This window comes from Triticum urartu, chromosome 7A (genome assembly GCF_056163025.1).
Source record: "Triticum urartu cultivar PI428250 chromosome 7A, HENAU_Tu73, whole genome shotgun sequence".
NCBI lineage: Eukaryota > Viridiplantae > Streptophyta > Magnoliopsida > Poales > Poaceae > Triticum > Triticum urartu.
The window spans coordinates 40699841-40722686 of NC_141879.1; the positions used below are offsets into that span (position 1 = coordinate 40699841).

General features: G+C 46.1%; 1 protein-coding gene across 1 annotated transcript; it reads right to left on the reverse strand.

The window, feature by feature from the left end:
- Positions 1 to 576: 576 nt before the first annotated feature.
- On the reverse strand, positions 577 to 1206 carry LOC147957462 (uncharacterized). Its single transcript, XM_087532670.1, has 2 exons — positions 1116 to 1206; positions 577 to 1028 (listed from the first exon to the last, which is right to left on the reverse strand). Exons 1-2 carry the CDS (start codon positions 1204 to 1206, stop codon positions 577 to 579), a joined length of 543 nt encoding a protein of 180 aa, XP_087388796.1.
- Positions 1207 to 22846: the final 21640 nt, after the last annotated feature.

Here is a 22846-nt window from a genome sequence, read left to right on the forward strand (position 1 = left end):
CATCATGGTCCTACCGCAGCTTTACCTCACGGCGGCTCTCCTTGGTGGCGAAGGCCGCAACTGACTCTAGTCACCATAGAAGCTCTGTGCCGGGCCGTGATGCCAACGCCTCGCCCATCCGTTCAAGGGTGGATGCAACGACGCCGGGCCGTGACGAGCACGGTGGACAAAGCAAATCCGCCAGCACAGCTGCACAAACTAAATAATGATATCACACAAGTCAAACAGGAACACACAAGGGCAACCGGGCAAGAGTATGGCCCTGTTTGGATACTCTAACTCGGTTAGAGGTTAGAGTTAGATTCTAACCCAGAACTATCCCAGAACTAACTTTAACCAAAAAGGTGTTTGGATGGTAGGGTTAGATTGACAATCTCAATCATTTGGCTATTTTGAACTCTATTTCCTGCGGGATTTGATGTGGCCGACTTTTATGTGGCCTCCACCCACTCACAATTGACATAACAAATGATCTTTACAAATTAAGGGTCCAAAACATGATAAATTTTATTTTCTCCATACAAATGAGATGTCCCAATTAAACATACAAGTCATCAATCAAGTTTCATAAAAAAATTACACTCCATAAAACAAAGCATGAGCTAACTCATCACGGAAGGCATTCATGTCGATATCTTCAACAAGAGGTTCGTCTTCTGGCCATGCGGATGCAGAAGAACTAGGCATTGGGTTATAATTTTCATCCGCATCACAGGCATCAAATTCCCTATCCGGAATTCTGCTCTTTCGAATGAAATTATGAAGAGCCATACAAACAACAATAATTCTAGTTTGCTTGTCCTCTGGAAATTTTGGCATGTTCGATAAAATCCTAAATTTCATCTTCAACACTCCAAAGGATCGCTCAACAACATTCCTAACTTTGGCATGTGCATGGTTGAAGGTTTCTTTCATACCTTGTGGCGGCGGGCCGTTTTGCCATTGTTGCACATGGTACCTTGTACATCTGTATGGTGAAAGGTAGCCCGGACGGTTTGGGTACCCCGCATCAACCACATAATACTTCCCTGCATATTGTGAAAGACACACAATGAGACTTAGATGAATAAATGTAATTGGATAAAAAATGTTGCAAGACATTTCAAGTAGGAAACCTGGTGGTGGATGTGGAAATTTTTGATGATGAGTAGTTCTGGCATCTTTCAAAACTCTCATGTCATGTGCTGAACCAGGCCATCCCGACATCACAAATATAAATCTCATGTCGAAATCACAAACAGCGAGCACATTCTGACTGGTTTTATTGTGCCTGTTCAAGTATGAAACCCTCTTACTCTTATCCACCACAACATTCACATGTGTCCCATCTATAGCTCCTATGCAGTCATTGAAGTGTGGCCAGAATGCTGGATTTTCTAAGTTTGGGTGCACCTCTGAAAATGTTGGGTCCTTGGGTACAATTATGTCATGTGCTAACTTGAGGAGGCATGTCAAAACTCTGTTAAATGTCTTACTTACTGTCTCCATGGACCTCCTAAAACGGTTCTCAGCCTGTCTAACTGACTGTGGTGATCCAACAATCCATAAAAACATAGCTAGAGCCTCTACAGATGTCATTTTTGTAGTGGACTTCAATCCATATGATTGCACCAAAGTATTATGTAGCCTGTTAAACAAAGGTCTCTCAACCCTAAACATGTTATAGCATTGGGTATCTCGGGCTAGTGTCTCCTGCACCCACTCCAAACTAGAATATCCACTGACCCTCCTAGGTAGTTTCACAAAGTAGTTATCAGAGTACATACCCAAGACAGGAACCTACTTCAAGATTAAATTCTCGGACTGCACCAAATTGTTGCGACACATGGATATGATCTCATCCTCACTTGTGCTACCTCCATCATATTCTTCTTCCTCAGTCATGGGGACATGATCTTCTTCCTGTTTCAACACATGTATCAAGTTGTCAACACATATCATAAAACCTGAAGGAATGTAAGCAAATGAAATTAATTTAGCCCGCAGATAAAACAAAATAGGTTCAACACAGATAATAGTTCAACACCTCACAAACACATGATAGGTTCAACATACAACAATTTAAATAGATTCAACATCTTAACACACACTTCAGAACTACTCCAAATTGTTGTCCCTGCGCCATTTCTTGAAGTAACCCAACCTAAGCTCAGGAGTTAACAGGCCACAAAAGAACTCCCTTTGGTACTCTGTTTCGAACATCTTAGACATAGCATAGCCAAAGTCAACTGTTTGCTCAACGCCACACTCAAATGCCAGCTCCTGACACCCCTTCACAGAATATGCAGCCTTCTCATTTGCACGTTTCTGCATTTGTTTAGTGTTGGCTGTGACAGACTCCTTGTCGTGGTTTTGTCACAGCAGATGTCCTAGAGAAAGGACTTAGTCGTGGAGCCATCGCGACGGGTTAGCTTGAAGGGGTTAAAGCGGACACAAGGACGCAAGAGAGTTTTATACTAGTTCGGCCCCTTCGATGAAGGTAAAGCCTACGTCTAGTTGTGATGGAATTGATGGGGTTTCGATGACTAGGGAGCAAACAAGTTTCACCTATGTCTCGAGTTGTTGTCTGTTGTCCTTGAACCGCCGCCGGGTCGTCCCCTTATATACACGGGTGACTCTCGTCGGCTTACGGAGTCCCAATACCGGCTCATAGATGTGTCCGGTTTGGTCTCCTCTTATTCCTAACTTACAATACAGGTTAACTACTACCGCCAGTTTACGGCTGCAGGCCTTGAGCCGACCATGGGCCTTGAGCCCTCCTCTGTCTTCTTGGGTTTTAACTTACTTAACTACTGACAAAGTTAACCCGGCCCAGATAGGCCGGTTTACGCCCAGTAGTAATATCCCCAACATTAGGCCCCAGATTGATTTGAACGGGTTCATGTCAATCCTTTAATAAAAGCTTCATCTTCAACATCTTCTTATAAATTGGTAAACCGCCATGATGTCATCTTCTCTGATTGCTGTAAACCGGAGTGACGTCACCTGTCATAACGAAGCTATCCATTATACTTCTTTGTTTAATAGATCGGCGAAAATCGAGGCGACAGCTTCGTTTTGTGGCCCCTTGATTGTCGCGCCTGACTCATGTTCTTTCGTCTTATAAATAGGACCGAAGGGTCATTTCTTTTCTCCTTCCGTGCCTTCTTCATCTTCCTCGCGTCGCCAGCCTCGGAGCTCCGCCGCCGCCGTCGACCTCTGCCTCATCCTTGGCCGCTACATCAACCTGAGCGCACCAGAACATCGCGGCAACCTTCCGCATCTTCCTCAGCTCCGGTAAATCTTCTATCTTTTCCCCCGCAGATCTGGCCTAGGGTTTCGCAGTTCTTTAGTGTTCATCGTCTGCCTCTTGCTCATACAATAGATCTTTAGATGAATCCGCAAATCTTTATTCTGTGCAATGATAGTTGTTTGACCTTCGCCTTTACTTATGCATCTCAAACCATGGGTCTATATGAACGTTTTGCTCATTGGTTCGATACTGCTCCTTTGAACCTCTAAGTATTTATCTCTTCTCTGAACTTGCTTCAGATCCAATGCTGTAAAGAAATCTTGTGAAACCTATTTGTGCGTACTTGTCCATCCGCAATCTCAGCTTTTCAATGCTTAGATCAGGCGGTTTAACCTTATAGAAAATTTTCCAAACCGGTATATGCCATTAGTCCCCTTGTTGAACCGCCAGATGTTGGTTGCTTCATGAAACTCTGGTTCAGATAGTTCTGTCTCCGGTTTAACAGTGCCCATACCAACGTACCTTGATCAAATGCATTTTTGAACCGGGATCTTCTACCTTGTAGATTCCATCATGGCCAAGCAAGTATATGAGTGCAATTGGGTTCCTTCTCGCGTCACAGACGATCAACTGAACGACTTAGTCCTGATTGGCGCTTTAGGCAGCAAAGATACCATCCATTGGAGGGCTCCTGGCAAAGAATGCCCTCCCACACCTAGAGAAGGAGAGGTTGTTGTTTTCGTAGATCACTTAGCCCGGGGCTTTAAGCTGCCCGGTTCTAAATTTTACCGGGATGTTTTAGCCGATTTCCAACTCCATCCGCAAGACACTGGCCCCAACTCTGTTACAAATATGTGCCACTTCCAAGTGCTCTGTGAGGTGTTCTTTCAAGAGGAGCCCATAGTGGAATTGTTCAGAGACCTTTTCCATCTAAACCGCCGTACTGAGTTTACTGATGGTTCTAATACGGAGTTGGGTGGCATGGCGATTCAGAAAAGGAAAGAGGTCACATACCCTCACGCCAAGCTGCACAGTCACCCCAAGGAGTGGAATCAGACATGGTTCTACTGCAAAGACACCTCCCCTGCTGGTGAGAATCCCTTGCCTGGCTTTCGTCCGGAGCGGCTGAGAAATACACACCCTTTTCCTCAAAGATTGACTGCCCAGGAGAGAAGCAAATATGCTCCCTAGCTGTCAAAGCTCAGAGCCTTTATGGCCAATGGTTTAACAGGGGTTGATCTCGCTCGCTGTTGGATATCATGGAGCATACTGCCCCTTAGTCAGCACTCCGGTTTGATGTGCGAGTATACTGACAGTGTTGATGACCCACTGCGACATTCAAAACTCCAGCTCTCCGATGAAGAAATCACAGAGGCTGTGCATAAGATACTGAATGAACCGGAACACGTCTGCGCTAGAACCGGCCTGCTTCCCTTCTGTGCCACCAACAAACCGCCAGCTGTAAGACTTTGATTTTTCTCTTTGCTGAATCTGTTATTGATATGTCTGGTCATTGTTTTTAATATCAGTGTCTGCATAATCAGGGCAATGATCCGTTTTGGAGCAAAAAACTGCCGCAGGAGAAACCAGAAAAACCAGACAAACCGGAAAGAGCAACCCGGCAAAAGACTAAAGCTGTGAAGAAGACTGCCCACAGGAAAAGAACCACTGCATCTTCTAATCCGGCCGCTGATGATGATGTGGATAATCCGGACTTTGAGGTAGAACTTGACTCACTTGGTTTATTTTTCATGCGTCTTATTGATGATGATATTTGTCAGGATGATGCCGAAGCCAGCCACGCGGATGTTGCAGAGATAATTATTCTCTCTTCTGATTCAGAAACTTTGCCTTCACAAAAAATCCGCCAGGCAAACTAGAAAGTTAAATTTTCTCATGCTCTTGCTTATTTGGATCCTAAATTTCTTATGAAGACCCAACAACACGAAGCTCGTCGCACAACCCGGCACAGCGGCCAGGTAGTTACCTCCGCCGGTTTACCGAATAGTCCGGTTCGGAAACGCCATTCAGAGGTCTCTAATTTGCTTGTCAGTGCTTGTCCTAAAGCGGGCTGCTTTCGTCAACCTCTTAATCCGTCTGACTCCGATTATCAGGTTACTTCCCACTCATCTTCTGGCGAGTCCTCGGCTACTCAGCTCCCACCGCTTAAAACGGTGCTTGGATAAGCTATACTTATTGTGATGTTTGCAGTACATCGCCTTAGAACATATGCTGTATTTGATTTTATTATTCTTCTCAGGGCCAAACCTAGGCCAAGCAAGAAAGCCCGCCTGGACAAAGCGGCCGAAGAAGATGTCGTTCTTGAAGCAGACAAGACACCCAATGCTGAAGCGGCTATTCCTGAGGATATTCCCAACGATCCACCGCAGCAAGATAATGATCTTATTGTTGAAGAGAGACCTACTGATACCTCAGGTCCTATCCATCAGCCCACAGGTTCCATCCGGATTGAAAGCTCCACGGTCCAGCAAAACCTACTGACAAGCCAACAGCTCCAGTGCAAACCGGCGGTACCAAGGATGATGAGGTTGTCATTACTGGCACTGGCCATACTGAACCAAGCAATCATGTCGCTTTATCCAAACATTCTGCCAAGGAAGAATTTGCTGCCTTTGGCAAAGGCAAGTGGAACGCTGATCTGACGACTTACGTTGCTCTGAACGCCCAAGATATCCATTCCGGCTATCTGAACCGGCTGTATACCAGCCGTGACTACGAAGCCGGTCTGGTTAATATGATGAAAGATAAATATGAGGTAACTTCCATATGCTCCTTCCTTCTTGTATGCTTCCATTCTTGCTGACTCTCCTAACCCCCAAGGGCCGGTTTGAAATATTCTTTCAAACCGGGACTTAATAATATAAATCTTGATGCTTTGAAATTTTCTGATGTAGCCCCCAAGGGCCGGTTCAACTTAGCGTAGTTAAACCGGTACTTTAAGTAATTGAAACTGTCGCATCAGAATATATATGATCAAATAGCCATTAGCCCCCAAGTGCCAAGTTGAATACTTGTATTGATCTTGGGACTTTGTAAACAATTGAAAGATGAAGATCGAATATGCATTAGCCCCCAAGTGCTAAGCGCATAACTTGTTATGTGGTTGGTACTTGAATCCTTCTACCGATTTGTTGAAACATATATCTGTATGCATGCAGGCGGAGCTGAAGACGAAAGAAAACCAAGTCATCGATCTTCAAGAAAACCTGAAAACCCAACAGGCTGAAACCTCCAAAGCGAAAGAGGAATTGGCCAGTGCTTTAAGCGTCATGGAACAACTTAAGGAGAACTTCAAGAAGAAACGGGCGGATTGGGCCACTGAAAAGTCCGCTTTGATCAAACGAGCAGAGGATGCCGAGGCTGCACTAAAACCAGTGACGGATGAACTGACCAACATAAAGCGGCACGTTCATGCTATGACCATTGCTATCTTTGGTAAGCCAGCTTGCCTTCTGAATTGGTTCTGCCTTCTTACAGAGTCACCGGTTTATTAACCCTTTATGGTATTTCAGGGACACGCATTGGTCACTTGGGGTCAGATGTGCGGAAGAAATTGAAAGCCGCCTATACATTGGTTGAACAATTGTATACTGGTGCCCAGTGGATCATCTGTACCGCGTCTCATAACAAACCGGCGCCCACTTTGATTCAAGATAATTTGATGAAACTGTCAGTGCTTCCTGCCCGGGTTGAAGAGTTGAAGAAATCTGCTGCTCGAACCGGTGCAATCAATGTCTTAATCCGGGCAAAAGCCTGGGTGCCGGATTTTGATCCTATTGAAGCGGCTCAAGGCTATCCCAGCTTGAAGGAAGACGGGTCAGAATTTGGTGAAGCGGATCTGCGAGCAATAAACCGGGAGGTACGTCCACTAGCTTGTCAGTTGGCTGAAGAAGCAGACTTGTCTCATTATCAAGCGCAATATGACAGTCAGAACAAGCGAATAGCTGCACCAATCCATGAATCGGAAAATCTGATCCCTCCAATCCGTAAGTATACTTACGCTCCCGATATTGACCCGTCATTGCTGATCCATGATGAAGCTGTTTTTCAAGCATTAATGGGAATCGACTGGACAACTATGGATTTCCAGCCACTGGGTAGAGAAACGAAAGCTGAAGCGGCGCAGGATGACCCACAACCATCAGGCCAGGCTGGTGACCAAGATTGAACCGGAAGCCGATTTTAAAACTGCCTCTCCTTTGTGAAAAACAATTATATTATTATGGGCACCATGTTGCCTTGTAATAGGCTAGCTGATACCTTTGATGTTGATATGCCTTCGTGCATAATTTGTTCTTCCTGTGGTAATGAACTTTCCAAAACACTTTCTGAAATGAGAAATTCGTCAAGTGCCACCGCGGTTGTACCGTCAGGCGGAATATGATGAACTTGTGTACCTTGAATTGTTGACAGGAGCAATTGGTAGCCCCCAAGGACCGGCTCATTATAATACGATGGGTCGGGTATTCAATAAGACTAGTAAAAATAACTTTGCATTAGCCCCCAAGTGTCATGGTGCATGCTTGCAACGACATGAGACTTGCATGTAATTTCAATATGAATAATGTAGCCCCAAGTGCCGGGTTGTAAGCCTGCAGCGACTCGGGACTATTCCTTCCATTGTAGAATAAATCATATCCTTTGATAAAAGAGTGGACATTGCGCTATAGCGACTTCGAAAACCTTAATAATAAAAATCCAGCCATGTTGGCTATTCAAGATAATATAATCCGGTATGAAAACCTTATCATTCAACATCATAATGAAATTTCAGCCAAGTTTGGCTATTTGAATAATATAACCCAATGATTTATAAGCGCATGATTCCACTGGCGCAATCCAAATATATACCGGCGACTTGTTGTCCAAAGCCAGGCCGGTTTAACAAATCTGTTTCTGCATACAACAAGTTTAAAGTGTCCTGGCGGTTTACCGCCGGACGGGTCATAATACCCAACATATAACCCGGGTTTATAACCAAGGCTGCACTTAAGAATAATCAAATATGAAATATATCATACCTGTGACATTGAATCACATCGTTGGTTTTACCAACCTTTTGTAGTAAGGGTGATAACCCAAATCTTGAGTACTGATAACTCCTTCCATATTGTGCCGGTTTATAATAAAACCGTGCCGGGTTGTGATAAACACCGTGTTACTCCATAAGAGGATGTTAACAGCAAGGATCAAACCGGGCAAATAGTCTCCGGATTGACGTGAACTGTGTTCCGTCAATTGATTGGTTAAAAAACTTTGTCGGTTTAAAAAACGCAATAAAAAGCAAAAACCCCCCTTCAAAGAAAAGTTAAATCAAGTGCAATGACAAAACGTTGCAAAAAAGGTTTATTTGAGCTGATCAGATGGTGTTACCATGGCCGAACACGACCAAGCTCCCGTTAGGTGTAACTATGGTTCTAGTCAGCCAGGTCCCCAAATGAAACCGTGGCATTTATATCGATCAAGTGGCATGGTCATGGTTCGGGTTCGACCAAGCCCCCAAGTGATTCTGTGGCCTTAGGCCGATCAAAAGGCATGAGTGGTTCAGACGTGACCAAGTCCCCAAGTGATCTGGTGGCTCTCGCCTATCAAGAGGTATGGTATTGGTTCGGACACGACCAATCCTCCAAGTGATATAACACAATGCTTTTAAAAAGCAAACTCAAGGGGTAAACCGGAGGCCGCTTTAGAACAACTCCGTGTAACCACACATGATGTAAAAGACCAGAGACCCTGCTTTATGAAGCAGAAGCCCCCATGTGATCAATAATATGTCAGGCTAGTAAGGCGGGATACCCATATTTGAACCGCGCATCATGGCAGCAAGTCCTCTTTGGCAATTTTTAACTTTTTGCAAGAGATAAATTCTTCTTGAACCGGGATCTTGAACTGGATATGGAGACCTTCAAAGCTTTCTGGGAGACATCTTTCCCTTGAACCGGATTTTAAACCGGAATCTTCATTTTTAGCCAGAAATTTTCTGACGGCCTTTAAACTCGTACTTGCGAGAAGTTAATTCCTTTTTGAACCGGAAATTCTTAAACCGGATTTGAGAGCTTCAGAGCTTTGTTGGAGAACAAATTTCCCTTGTACCGGATTGTAAACCGGAATCCTTTTCTGATGACCCGAAACTTCTTCATTGAGCCGGGATTTTGTAACTGTCATATACCTTCTAATCCGGAAATCTTCTGACAGCACGATGTGAATCCGGGACCGGGTTATCTTTCCCTCCAACGTATTGGGGTTCTTGACTTCACTGAAAACCGGCAACGTTTGCTAAGTCATATCATTGTAGCCCCCAAGTCTCAAGGTGACTCGAGGAGTTGGCTTGAGATTCTCCATATTTGACCGTGATATAAACCGGCATAACTTGTATATCATTGGTGTTGACAGCACGATGTGAATCCATAGAAGGTTGAGGTGACTGCGACGGGTTATAAATGATCCCGTATGAGCCGTGTCAGCAACTCGGCCAATGGTTCCTTCCAACTGGATCCTTAAAGTTTTAACAAAACTGTAGTAGTAGCGGCGACTTGTGTGCATGTCCATTGAACCATCCAGCGCAGACGACGGTTGATGATAATTTGCCTCCAATTTGTGGGAAGAAAGGTGGGCTTCCCAAGTAGTGACTTGCTCATAGTCCATAAACAGTTCATCCAGACAAGTGCGGCCCGGTATGTTGATGTAGACCAGGCCACGAGAGACGGACGACAAAAGCGACCGTAACATCAGAGGCAGCTCGAATAGATGAATCGGCCGCGGCATTGTAAACCGGTGCGGACGCATAAATCGACCATATGCTGAGGTAGACCGGACTGCGGGGGACGGCGGCCTGTGCACGCTTTATTGGGTAATTCGCACGGTCCTGACGAGTTGCTGCAGATTGGATCGCGATATAAACCGACATGGGTTATCCAAAAGCTCGGCGATATAATAATCCCTTTTTACAATAGACAATTTGTCCTGCATTGGAAAACTTGCAAGCCAAAGTAATTGCCCCTTTTTTTAAGAAAGCAATATATAATATAAAAATATAATGGATGGATTTCACCTGATATGTTAGCCAGAAAATATCCACCGCGGAGTTGTTGATTGCCATGGTGAAACTGAAATCAATTACGGGGGAGTCGGCCATGCGAGCAGACAGATGAATTGGCCGCGGCATTGAAAACCGGTGCGGACGAGCAAGTTGTCCTCCGCGTTGTAAGCCGGCGCGGTCGTAAAAGACGGCCACGGTGCTTTAAACCGGCGGTTGCGAGAGATGGCCACAGTGTTGTAAGCCGGTGTGATCCGTATCCGCGGTGTAATGCCTCATTTGTAATGAACAATTTATCCTGCGAAACAATGCCACATACCCGAGTAACCATTCACACAAAAATTTATCTGTGTTATTAAAACAGACTAGACGGAACAGCTCCCAATCCGGCCATCTTGTAGCTGATAAAGAGATTCGGTTTCTCCGGTCGAAGATTCGTCACCGGAACAAACGACAGTCGCCCCACGAAACTCCGATCCATCCTCATAACTTCCTCCATGGATGACTCCCACGAAGGCACGCTTCATGGCCGGTTTAACCCGGGCGGATTGCGCACGCTGAGCCGTCTCGACGAGGTCGGTGCAGATGTCCGACTCAGGGCCCGGTTCACCGATCTTCCAATGAAAACGTGAATGCTACCAAAGGGGATCCGGTACCCGTACTCAATTGAGCCGGCCTCGGGGCCCCAGCCTGCGTCGTCGATGTAGAGCTTGCCGCGACGACTCTTAGTCATCCGGCCTACAGCGTAGCCCTCGAATCCTTCAAAGCGGCCCTCCAAGAACCGGAAACCATCGTGCGATAGCCCCACGGTGGGTGCCAACTGTCGTGGTTTTGTCACGGCAGATGTCCTAGAGAAAGGACTTAGTCGTGGAGCCATCGCGACGGGTTAGCTTGAAGGGGTTAAGGCGGACACAAGGACGCAAGAGAGTTTTATACTAGTTCGGCCCCTTCGATGAAGGTAAAGCCTACGTCTAGTTGTGATGGAATTGATGGGGTTTCGATGACTAGGGAGCAAACAAGCTTCGCCTATGTCTCGAGTTGTTGTCTGTTGTCCTTGAACCGGCGCCGGGTCGTCCCCTTATATACACGGGTGACTCTCGTCGGCTTACGGAGTCCCAATACAGGCTCATAGATGTGTCCGGTTTGGTCTCTTCTTATTCCTAACTTACAATACAAGTTAACTACTACCGCCGGTTTACGGCTGCAGGCCTTGAGCCGACCATGGGCCTTGAGCCCTCCTCTGTCTTCTTGGGCTTTAACTTACTTAACTACTGACGAAATTAACACGGCCCAGATAGGCCGGTTTACGCCCAGTAGTAATATCCCCAACACTCCTTGTAGGTATTGGCTCTGTCCTTGACAATCTTCACCATTGGGCTCTTGCTCTTCTTCAATGGACTGGTCAAAGTGCTTGAAGTGCTTAATGACCTCTTGCCCCTCTGGTTGCTTGTACTTGTAGGTGTTCCTTGAAACTCCTCCTCTTCCTCTTCTACCCCTGCATCTTGCCCTTGATTCTGACCATAATCATCTCCAGGCACAAAGGCTGTGCTTCCATCCACAGTGTAACCTCTGAATAGTAGATCAAGCAACTCCTCGTTTGCTGGAGGACCCCACTACAACTTCCTAAGGTATGGTTTCTTCTGCAGGATAGTGAAAAAGTAAAACTAGTTAAGATATGAGAGATTCATCAAGATTTACTCAGTACACACTCATTTGTACAAAAGTAGTATATACTCAGTAAAAATAAAAGTAGATCACAAGTAATCAGTACCTACTCATTCTGAATGAAAAAACACCCAGTATATGCATATTACGAAACCAAGCAGTATATACTGTATACGCAAAAGAAAAACAGTACACATTCGTTTGGATAAAAGTAGTATATACTCAATAAATACAGTATGTGTCCATTCTTTCTTCCTGGGACATAAAAAAATGTATGGATTATTTTTTTGGTGTTAAACGGTGCATGCACATTTGTTTTATCTTCTCTGGCTGTTTGTTTTTTGCGATTAGGTATATCCAAGATGAAGTATCGGCTCAGATTCATCAAGATTTACTGCTCCAGACTTAAATTATTTGACTGGCTCAGATTCATCAACAGTCCATTTTATTTACATAAAAGCATATATAGTCGTAACTATGTGCATAGAAGACCCATATACTTTGCCAATGCAATGAAAAATAATCACAGCAGCGACCCAACTGAGTAAGAAGAAAAACTTGGTCACAACCGCGGATAAATCTTCACAGCAGCGACCCAACATATTTAAAGATATACTACATTGATATAGACAGTAAAAGTGTACCTCTGTGTGTGTAATCCAGAACTCAGAGTCGACATCAAGGGTTCCATCTCGTTTCCTCCCCAACCCTGTATGCACTTGCATGTATCGCCAAAAAGAGTGGGTGTTTTTGAGTACAACTATCTGGTTCTTCACCTGCACACGAGAATACACCAACCCCTTTCTAGCAAGCAAGCCATCGATAACAGCTTGGTACCCTTCAGCACTCATCACCACACCATTATACGTTCCTGCTGCACGTTGCTCAATGCACAATTCTAACAAGCAAGCACTATTAGCATCACTCCATTGGGCTCGATTGCTTTGGCTCACCAGGGGACCTTCGGAGCTCGCTAACTCCTCCACATCATCCTCCAATTCTCCATCACCATTGTCGAAGGGGCCGCCGGAGCCGGATGCTTGCCCACGGACGACACTCCTCGGAGCCCGGCGGTTGGGTGCCGCGGCGGCCGAGTTGGCGCGCTGCCGAACACCGCCACCTGCCCCCCGACGACGACCCATCGAGGAACACACCACCGTTTCCTCCGCGGCCGGCTGTTGCCGACGAGGAGCCACCGAAGTTCAGTCGCCGGGCGTAGGGTGGGCGATAGGGAGGGAGCCCGGAGCCCCTGACGCGCCCTGGGAGGAGCTCATCATCGTTGCTCTGGAGGAAGGCTCCGTAGAGCCCAAGCCCCGGGAACCCCTCCGACATCGGCGCTTGCGAGTTGAGGTCAAGACCGGTAGGGGTAGCGGGGCCGCTTGCCGACGGCTGCGAACCCCACACATCGAAGCCGTCTCTGTCCATCACTGGTGCTCTGCTCCAAGCTATACTACCTGTACCAGAAGAGAAGAATCAGTAGCGCATCCAGGAAGTGCTACAAGCAAGCCGAACTCAACACCGCACACGCAGTCGTGCTCTTCTGCGGAATAAGTAATCTTGTCCATGTTAACTTATGAGATACATTTCTAACTTTGATTATTTATAACAGCTAGTGCATAACAAAAATGAAATTGTACCAAAATATTATTTAATGATGAAGTATTGAGTTGATTACACTATATAGATCAGCTCTTCGTTCCTTAATGCTCTAAATTTGCACAAGAACATCTGCAACAAGAGAAGGGGCTGAACATCTGCAGCTCACTAGCTAACTAAACAGAAGTTTCCAGCCACACCGCTGCTCACTAGCTAACTAACCAGAAGTTCCGCCAACATATCTAGCTACTCTTGCTGACTTGCTGCACAGACGGACGCCTAGGAGGAGGGAGAGCACGACTACAGAAGGAACGGACGGACTCACCTCTCGCTGGATCCCTGGTAGATGCGCCGCCTCTGCGCACAAGAGAGAGAGAGAGAGAGAGAGAGAAACAACCGGGAGCGGTGCGAGCTTCGGACGGGGAGGGCGAGCGGTGACCGGAGGAGGGCGAACGCCGTCCGGAGGAGGTCGCGGCTTGGGCGGGCAGCGCGGCGCCCGGGCCGGTGGCGCGACGCTTGGATGGGCGGTGCAGTGGGGAACGAGAGTTGTGCGCGAGGGGATGCGGGAGGGACGGAGGGATCTGGTGTGGAGGCGATTTTTTAGTTATTCTTTTTGTGGGCCCCGGAAAAACTAGCCCAACTAGCACCCCCTCGATCGGGATACTTTTTTTACATGGGTTAGAGGCAACTAACTGAAACTAACCACATCTGTTTGGATCCTTTTGAGCTATTTGAGCCCAAAACAACTCAAACTAACACTAAGGCCCTGTTTGGATACTCTAACTCGGCTAGAGATTAGAGTTAGATTCTAACCCAGAACTATCCCAGAACTAACTCTAACCAAAAAGGTGTTTGGATGGTAGGGTTAGATTGACAATCTCAATCATGTGGCTACTTTGAACCCCTATTTCCTGCGGGAATTGATGTGGCCGACTTTTATGTGGCCTCCTCCCACTCACAATTGACATAACAAATGATCTTTACAAATCAAGGGTCCAAATCAAGGGTCCAAAACTGATGAGCCTAGCATGCACCTCCGTGTGTCACTACTAACTCTGCACCCTTCTTTCCCTCCAACTACTTATGTAACTGAAACTCTCAAGCAATACCATCTCAATGATCTCAAGGGGGGGAGCTAATCTCCCTAGCTTGATATCAGAGCCATGTACGGCACAACGGCTAGCACCGTGACAGCGTTTTCTTCACCTTCCTTCCTTCTAACTACTTCCAAGACCTCATCGGCACTTCACTCCACCGTCGTCGGTGCTATCACTTCCTTCGCTCCTCCCATAGTTTCCCTCCCTCCCCTTACCGTCCACAATTGCATGTCTCCTCCTACATCCGCTTCTTCTTTGATCCTACCCAGAACAACTATTACTAATGGACGATCATCTTCCAATCTGTAGCCGCCAGGTACAATGGCCTTGCTCACGTCGATAAGACCGCCCACACTGACACCACCGACGTTGAATGGCACCGGGCGGACATATCCATCCTTCTGTGGTAACATGCTACTATCTTTGACACTCTCCTCGACGTCGTCATGATGAATGATGCCACCGCCCTGGACGTCTGGACGCGTCTTGGGCGCTACTTCCTCGCCAATCACGCCTCTCACTTGATCCATCTCCGCCGGGGGTCAACCCTAGCATCTGACCAAGTGTCATCCATACCGAGTCGTTAATAGCCGTTGCTGCGCGCCATCACACCCATCACCATGTGGACGCTTTGCCACGTCACAAGGTGCTCAAAATTTGCATCAGTATTTTTTGCCACTGTCAATGATAGTGTGTGGTGCATTCTATCACGTTTTGAATTGTGGTGATTATTTGCTAGTTCGGACACAATTGTGGTGGTTTTATGCATTCCACTTTCTCATTTCCTATGGTTTTCCTATTCCCTTGATATTTATATTCTACGAACCAAAGGAGGCATGAGACCTTGATTATGCCATGCATGCCTAAGACTACTAAGCATAGCTCAGATGACTAGTTTTTTTATAGAACCTTTTCTTTTTGAACTACATCTCTTGACATTCTTTGTTTTTAGGTTGCTTATCACATGGGCCACTAGTTTTTTTTGTGATGGAACCTGACCATCCAGATTTAAGTCCTAGACTTGAAATAGATGATCGTATTTTTCTGGATTTATTCCCGGCTTTTGGTATGACATGCCCATCAACTATGAGGCCATTGGGTGGGGGGAAAATGGGGGGACTATCAGGCGATTTTGTAAATGTCAAAATGGGCCAAATTCATAAATGCCAATAGGGATAGGTGTACGTGTGTGTTCACTGAAGTGAATGTGCGTGTATAAGAGCGTCTGTAGTTGTATAGTGTTTCTGAAAACAAAGCATCATCCATCATACGGTCTTTGGGTCGTCAGTACCAATCAAAGATGTGGTCGATCAAACTCGGTTTCCAGCTGCTCATGAACGTCTCCAACCGTTCATAAAGGGTGCATATGATGCAGCTGGGTATGAACTGAACATATATTGCATTTCTTTCTTTTCTTGATGTGATGAACAACACCTGCACATCTTTAACTCTTTGGTTGGTGGAGTGGAGGTGTTTTGTACTAATTGCCAACGGATCGAATTTGGTGGCTAATTAACACCCCGGGTTCAAGGCACCATTAATCAGTTTCTTTTGTCGCCATTCAGAGAAATGCACTAGCTTATCTTGCTATTCTTGGAGTAGTATATGACCCGGCACTCAGCTACCACCACATGACAGATCCGTACGTCATTATTCTGACCCCTCCGCCGTACCTGCATACCCACCCAATAATAACGATTCAATGAAGTTTAACCAGGTTTATAAAGAAAAACAACATTCACAAAGATCCATAATGACGTATTTCCATGTTATGTTTATTTGGCATCATAGATGTTGATATTTTAAATATAAATTTGGTTAAAGTTTATAAGCTTGACACAAGATAAAGCTAACGTGGAAATTACAAAAAATGGTGGGTTATTTTGTATTCAGCCCTCGGTAATTGCTTTGCAAAAAATTACGAGTGGATAGTTAGTCAACATTATGTCATCCGTGATCCTTTCTACATATATGAACACTGAAACTACTCTGTGGGATACCATGTCCTCTATTTGGTTCTTGTAAGTGTCAAGTTGACTTTTCAGTGTGCGCATATTGCCCGAGCCAGGATTAGATCAAACTCCTTGTCAAATTTTTTTTGGTAAGATAGATAAACTTTCGCGCGTATTTTCAATTAGTAGGGGATGCACTCTGACTACCTGAGGTGAAGAGGAGCTCAACAAGCGAGGGAATGAGAGCAGTTCACGTAGCGAGTTCCATGAAGGGGGGCAGATCCGACGGCGAGGGTCGGCATAAACCATCCAGGAGGTGGTGAAGTGGGAGGAGGGAAGAAACTCGAGGTTGGGCATCCGCGTGAAGAGGACTCCATGCCTTACAAGCTTCTTCCAGATCAATATCACTACCCGTTCCGCATCATTTCCTTGAATGATGATCTAATAATTAATTAATCTCGCAAAACCACTCCATGAAATCATTGTTAACAATTGATCGTTGCAGAGGTGTATTCTTGAAGGTCATATGTTTACTGCCGTGTCAATTGACACATGTGGTAGTTTTTTTTCTCACAATGTTCCATTATTTACGTCAAAAGCAGCCTCTTTGACAGCAAAAAAAACAACTTTCTAGCCGAAGAAAAAGTGTTTGAAGTTAAATCTAGTGGTCTTGCAAAGATATAAGTAATCCAGTGAGACAATACATAAGTGTTCGTCGGACACCACCATCGATCTCTCTCACGTGCAGCTCCATGGGCCGCATCGTGGCGCATAAGATCCCGTTGCCTAGGCTCCCCCTCCTCCTCTCCCCTCACTGCCGCCAAGGTGTGTCATCGGGCAAAGTCCCGGCCCTGTCGACGGCGGTGCGGCCATTTTGTGGAACTGTCGTGGTGGACCTAGTGGTTTTGGAGCTCGATGGCAGGGTGCGGTCTTGGTGTTGCGAGCTCCGATGTGAGCAGGTGTCGGCGGCGGTGTGAGGAGGCACCCTTGGCCCAAAGTCATTTGTCGGAGCCGGTGCCCCGTCAGTATCATCCTTGTCATCCTGCTCGTGGTCATCTAAGCCCTCACTGGCATGCTCGGGTTTAACTAAATGTTGTTGTTCTAACTGGATATGTATTGGAGATTGGGGTAAAAATGAATGTCCCATTGATGAGTGGGTCCCACAATATGAAGACAACAAACATGACGACTCTGAATTTGCACGTTGGCTCGGCAGCCTCTATATCCTTATGAAAAGCACGCTTCATATGCATTATAACGATTGTTGTCACGGCAAATCTGCTAGAGTTGCTCTAACACCACTATATACAAGTAAGGATGCACCAAGTACCTCTCCCATCTCCTAAGCTGAATCATTTGGTGGTTGTCCGTGCCTCGAGTTATTTGAAAAGGCATATGTTCCCATTCTTATTCTTGGACAATAATCACATCGGTTTTGCTAACTCTCGTCTAGATGAGATTTAGTTATCTCTTATCTAACTTTCTAACCGTTGAATATAGATGCAAAATTCGTATTTTTGGCCGCTCGCTGCTGTAGACTCACAGTTTATTTGTCAATCATTGTTTTGCCTTTTCTTTTCTGTGTCGATCGTTTCCATGTTTTGCCGACTAGACTACATGCCCATTTTTCTATTGATTTATGTGCCAGGCTCCTGTAGTCTATTGACTGCATGCCGTTTTCTTTTTCTTATAATTTTTTTGTGTAATCGGAGAGAGGAATGAAGAGAATGAGGCCTTTTTAGTATTTCTGCGCTTTTATATGCATTTTTTGAATGCTTTTGCCAAAGAAGGATTTTGTTAATGCTCTTTAGAGTAGTGGCCGAGTCCAATAATTTTTTTTGTCCCAATTGCAACTCTATCCTTGACATGCAACTGAATTTCTTTGTCCTAGTTACAAGTTCATCCATTAGTACACAACTGCGTTTGACCTATTTTTTTTTGTCCTAGTTGCAAGTTCATCATGGACACAACTAGTGAGGCATGTCCCTCTTTTGTCCAAATTGCAACTCCATCACCAAAATGCAACTGGAGCCCAACTTTTGACAGCACGATGTGAATCCGGGACCGGGTTATCTTTCCCTCCAACGTATTGGGGTTCTTGACTTCACTGAAAACCGGCAACGTTTGCTAAGTCATATCATTGTAGCCCCCAAGTCTCAAGGTGACTCGAGGAGTTGGCTTGAGATTCTCCATATTTGACCGTGATATAAACCGGCATAACTTGTATATCATTGGTGTTGACAGCACGATGTGAATCCATAGAAGGTTGAGGTGACTGCGACGGGTTATAAATGATCCCGTATGAGCCGTGTCAGCAACTCGGCCAATGGTTCCTTCCAACTGGATCCTTAAAGTTTTAACAAAACTGTAGTAGTAGCGGCGACTTGTGTGCATGTCCATTGAACCATCCAGTGCAGACGACGGTTGATGATAATTTGCCTCCAATTTGTGGGAAGAAAGGCGGGCTTCCCAAGTAGTGACTTGCTCATAGTCCATAAACAGTTCATCCAGACAAGTGCGGCCCGGTATGTTGATGTAGACCAGGCCACGAGAGACGGACGACAAAAGCGACCGTAACATCAGAGGCAGCTCGAATAGATGAATCGGCCGCGGCATTGTAAACCGGTGCGGACGCATAAATCGACCATATGCTGAGGTAGACCGGACTGCGGGGGACGGCGGCCTGTGCACGCTTTATTGGGTAATTCGCACGGTCCTGACGAGTTGCTGCAGATTGGATCGCGATATAAACCGACATGGGTTATCCAAAAGCTCGGCGATATAATAATCCCTTTTTACAATAGACAATTTGTCCTGCATTGGAAAACTTGCAAGCCAAAGTAATTGCCCCTTTTTTTAAGAAAGCAATATATAATATAAAAATATAATGGATGGATTTCACCTGATATGTTAGCCAGAAAATATCCACCGCGGAGTTGTTGATTGCCATGGTGAAACTGAAATCAATTACGGGGGAGTCGGCCATGCGAGCAGACAGATGAATTGGCCGCGGCATTGAAAACCGGTGCGGACGAGCAAGTTGTCCTCCGCGTTGTAAGCCGGCACGGTCGTAAAAGACGGCCACGGTGCTTTAAACCGGCGGTTGCGAGAGATGGCCACAGTGTTGTAAGCCGGTGTGATCCGTATCCGCGGTGTAATGCCTCATTTGTAATGAACAATTTATCCTGCGAAACAATGCCACATACCCGAGTAACCATTCACACAAAAATTTATCTGTGTTATTAAAACAGACTAGACGGAACAGCTCCCAATCCGGCCATCTTGTAGCTGATAAAGAGATTCGGTTTCTCCGGTCGAAGATTCGTCACCGGAACAAACGACAGTCGCCCCACGAAACTCCGATCCATCCTCATAACTTCCTCCATGGATGACTCCCACGAAGGCACGCTTCATGGCCGGTTTAACCCGGGCGGATTGCGCACGCTGAGCCGTCTCGACGAGGTCGGTGCAGATGTCCGACTCAGGGCCCGGTTCACCGATCTTCCAATGAAAACGTGAATGCTACCAAAGGGGATCCGGTACCCGTACTCAATTGAGCCGGCCTCGGGGCCCCAGCCTGCGTCGTCGATGTAGAGCTTGCCGCGACGACTCTTAGTCATCCGGCCTACAGCGTAGCCCTCGAATCCTTCAAAGCGGCCCTCCAAGAACCGGAAACCATCGTGCGATAGCCCCACGGTGGGCGCCAACTGTCGTGGTTTTGTCACGCCAGATGTCCTAGAGAAAGGACTTAGTCGTGGAGCCATCGCGACAGGTTAGCTTGAAGGGGTTAAAGCGGACACAAGGACGCAAGAGAGTTTTATACTAGTTCGGCCCCTTCGATGAAGGTAAAGCCTACGTCTAGTTGTGATGGAATTGATGGGGTTTCGATGACTAGGGAGCAAACAAGCTTCGCCTATGTCTCGAGTTGTTGTCTGTTGTCCTTGAACCGGCGCCGGGTCGTCCCCTTATATACACGGGTGACTCTCGTCGGCTTACGGAGTCCCAATACAGGCTCATAGATGTGTCCGGTTTGGTCTCTTCTTATTCCTAACTTACAATACAAGTTAACTACTACCGCCGGTTTACGGCTGCAGGCCTTGAGCCGACCATGGGCCTTGAGCCCTCCTCTGTCTTCTTGGGCTTTAACTTACTTAACTACTGACGAAATTAACACGGCCCAGATAGGCCGGTTTACGCCCAGTAGTAATATCCCCAACACTCCTTGTAGGTATTGGCTCTGTCCTTGACAATCTTCACCATTGGGCTCTTGCTCTTCTTCAATGGACTGGTCAAAGTGCTTGAAGTGCTTAATGACCTCTTGCCCCTCTGGTTGCTTGTACTTGTAGGTGTTCCTTGAAACTCCTCCTCTTCCTCTTCTACCCCTGCATCTTGCCCTTGATTCTGACCATAATCATCTCCAGGCACAAAGGCTGTGCTTCCATCCACAGTGTAACCTCTGAATAGTAGATCAAGCAACTCCTCGTTTGCTGGAGGACCCCACTACAACTTCCTAAGGTATGGTTTCTTCTGCAGGATAGTGAAAAAGTAAAACTAGTTAAGATATGAGAGATTCATCAAGATTTACTCAGTACACACTCATTTGTACAAAAGTAGTATATACTCAGTAAAAATAAAAGTAGATCACAAGTAATCAGTACCTACTCATTCTGAATGAAAAAACACCCAGTATATGCATATTACGAAACCAAGCAGTATATACTGTATACGCAAAAGAAAAACAGTACACATTCGTTTGGATAAAAGTAGTATATACTCAATAAATACAGTATGTGTCCATTCTTTCTTCCTGGGACATAAAAAAATGTATGGATTATTTTTTTGGTGTTAAACGGTGCATGCACATTTGTTTTATCTTCTCTGGCTGTTTGTTTTTTGCGATTAGGTATATCCAAGATGAAGTATCGGCTCAGATTCATCAAGATTTACTGCTCCAGACTTAAATTATTTGACTGGCTCAGATTCATCAACAGTCCATTTTATTTACATAAAAGCATATATAGTCGTAACTATGTGCATAGAAGACCCATATACTTTGCCAATGCAATGAAAAATAATCACAGCAGCGACCCAACTGAGTAAGAAGAAAAACTTGGTCACAACCGCGGATAAATCTTCACAGCAGCGACCCAACATATTTAAAGATATACTACATTGATATAGACAGTAAAAGTGTACCTCTGTGTGTGTAATCCAGAACTCAGAGTCGACATCAAGGGTTCCATCTCGTTTCCTCCCCAACCCTGTATGCACTTGCATGTATCGCCAAAAAGAGTGGGTGTTTTTGAGTACAACTATCTGGTTCTTCACCTGCACACGAGAATACACCAACCCCTTTCTAGCAAGCAAGCCATCGATAACAGCTTGGTACCCTTCAGCACTCATCACCACACCATTATACGTTCCTGCTGCACGTTGCTCAATGCACAATTCTAACAAGCAAGCACTATTAGCATCACTCCATTGGGCTCGATTGCTTTGGCTCACCAGGGGACCTTCGGAGCTCGCTAACTCCTCCACATCATCCTCCAATTCTCCATCACCATTGTCGAAGGGGCCGCCGGAGCCGGATGCTTGCCCACGGACGACACTCCTCGGAGCCCGGCGGTTGGGTGCCGCGGCGGCCGAGTTGGCGCGCTGCCGAACACCGCCACCTGCCCCCCGACGACGACCCATCGAGGAACACACCACCGTTTCCTCCGCGGCCGGCTGTTGCCGACGAGGAGCCACCGAAGTTCAGTCGCCGGGCGTAGGGTGGGCGATAGGGAGGGAGCCCGGAGCCCCTGACGCGCCCTGGGAGGAGCTCATCATCGTTGCTCTGGAGGAAGGCTCCGTAGAGCCCAAGCCCCGGGAACCCCTCCGACATCGGCGCTTGCGAGTTGAGGTCAAGACCGGTAGGGGTAGCGGGGCCGCTTGCCGACGGCTGCGAACCCCACACATCGAAGCCGTCTCTGTCCATCACTGGTGCTCTGCTCCAAGCTATACTACCTGTACCAGAAGAGAAGAATCAGTAGCGCATCCAGGAAGTGCTACAAGCAAGCCGAACTCAACACCGCACACGCAGTCGTGCTCTTCTGCGGAATAAGTAATCTTGTCCATGTTAACTTATGAGATACATTTCTAACTTTGATTATTTATAACAGCTAGTGCATAACAAAAATGAAATTGTACCAAAATATTATTTAATGATGAAGTATTGAGTTGATTACACTATATAGATCAGCTCTTC

What these genes read in the sequence shown, in the direction of transcription:
- LOC147957462 (XM_087532670.1), bottom strand. Translation starts at nt 1,206, where the DNA reads ATGTCGGGATGGCCTGGTTCAGCACATGACATGAGAGTTTTGAAAGAT. An exon ending in ATTTCCACATCCACCACCAG is followed by an intron (nt 1,029 to 1,115) that starts GTTTCCTACTTG and finishes CACAATATGCAG; the next exon opens with GGAAGTATTATGTGGTTGAT.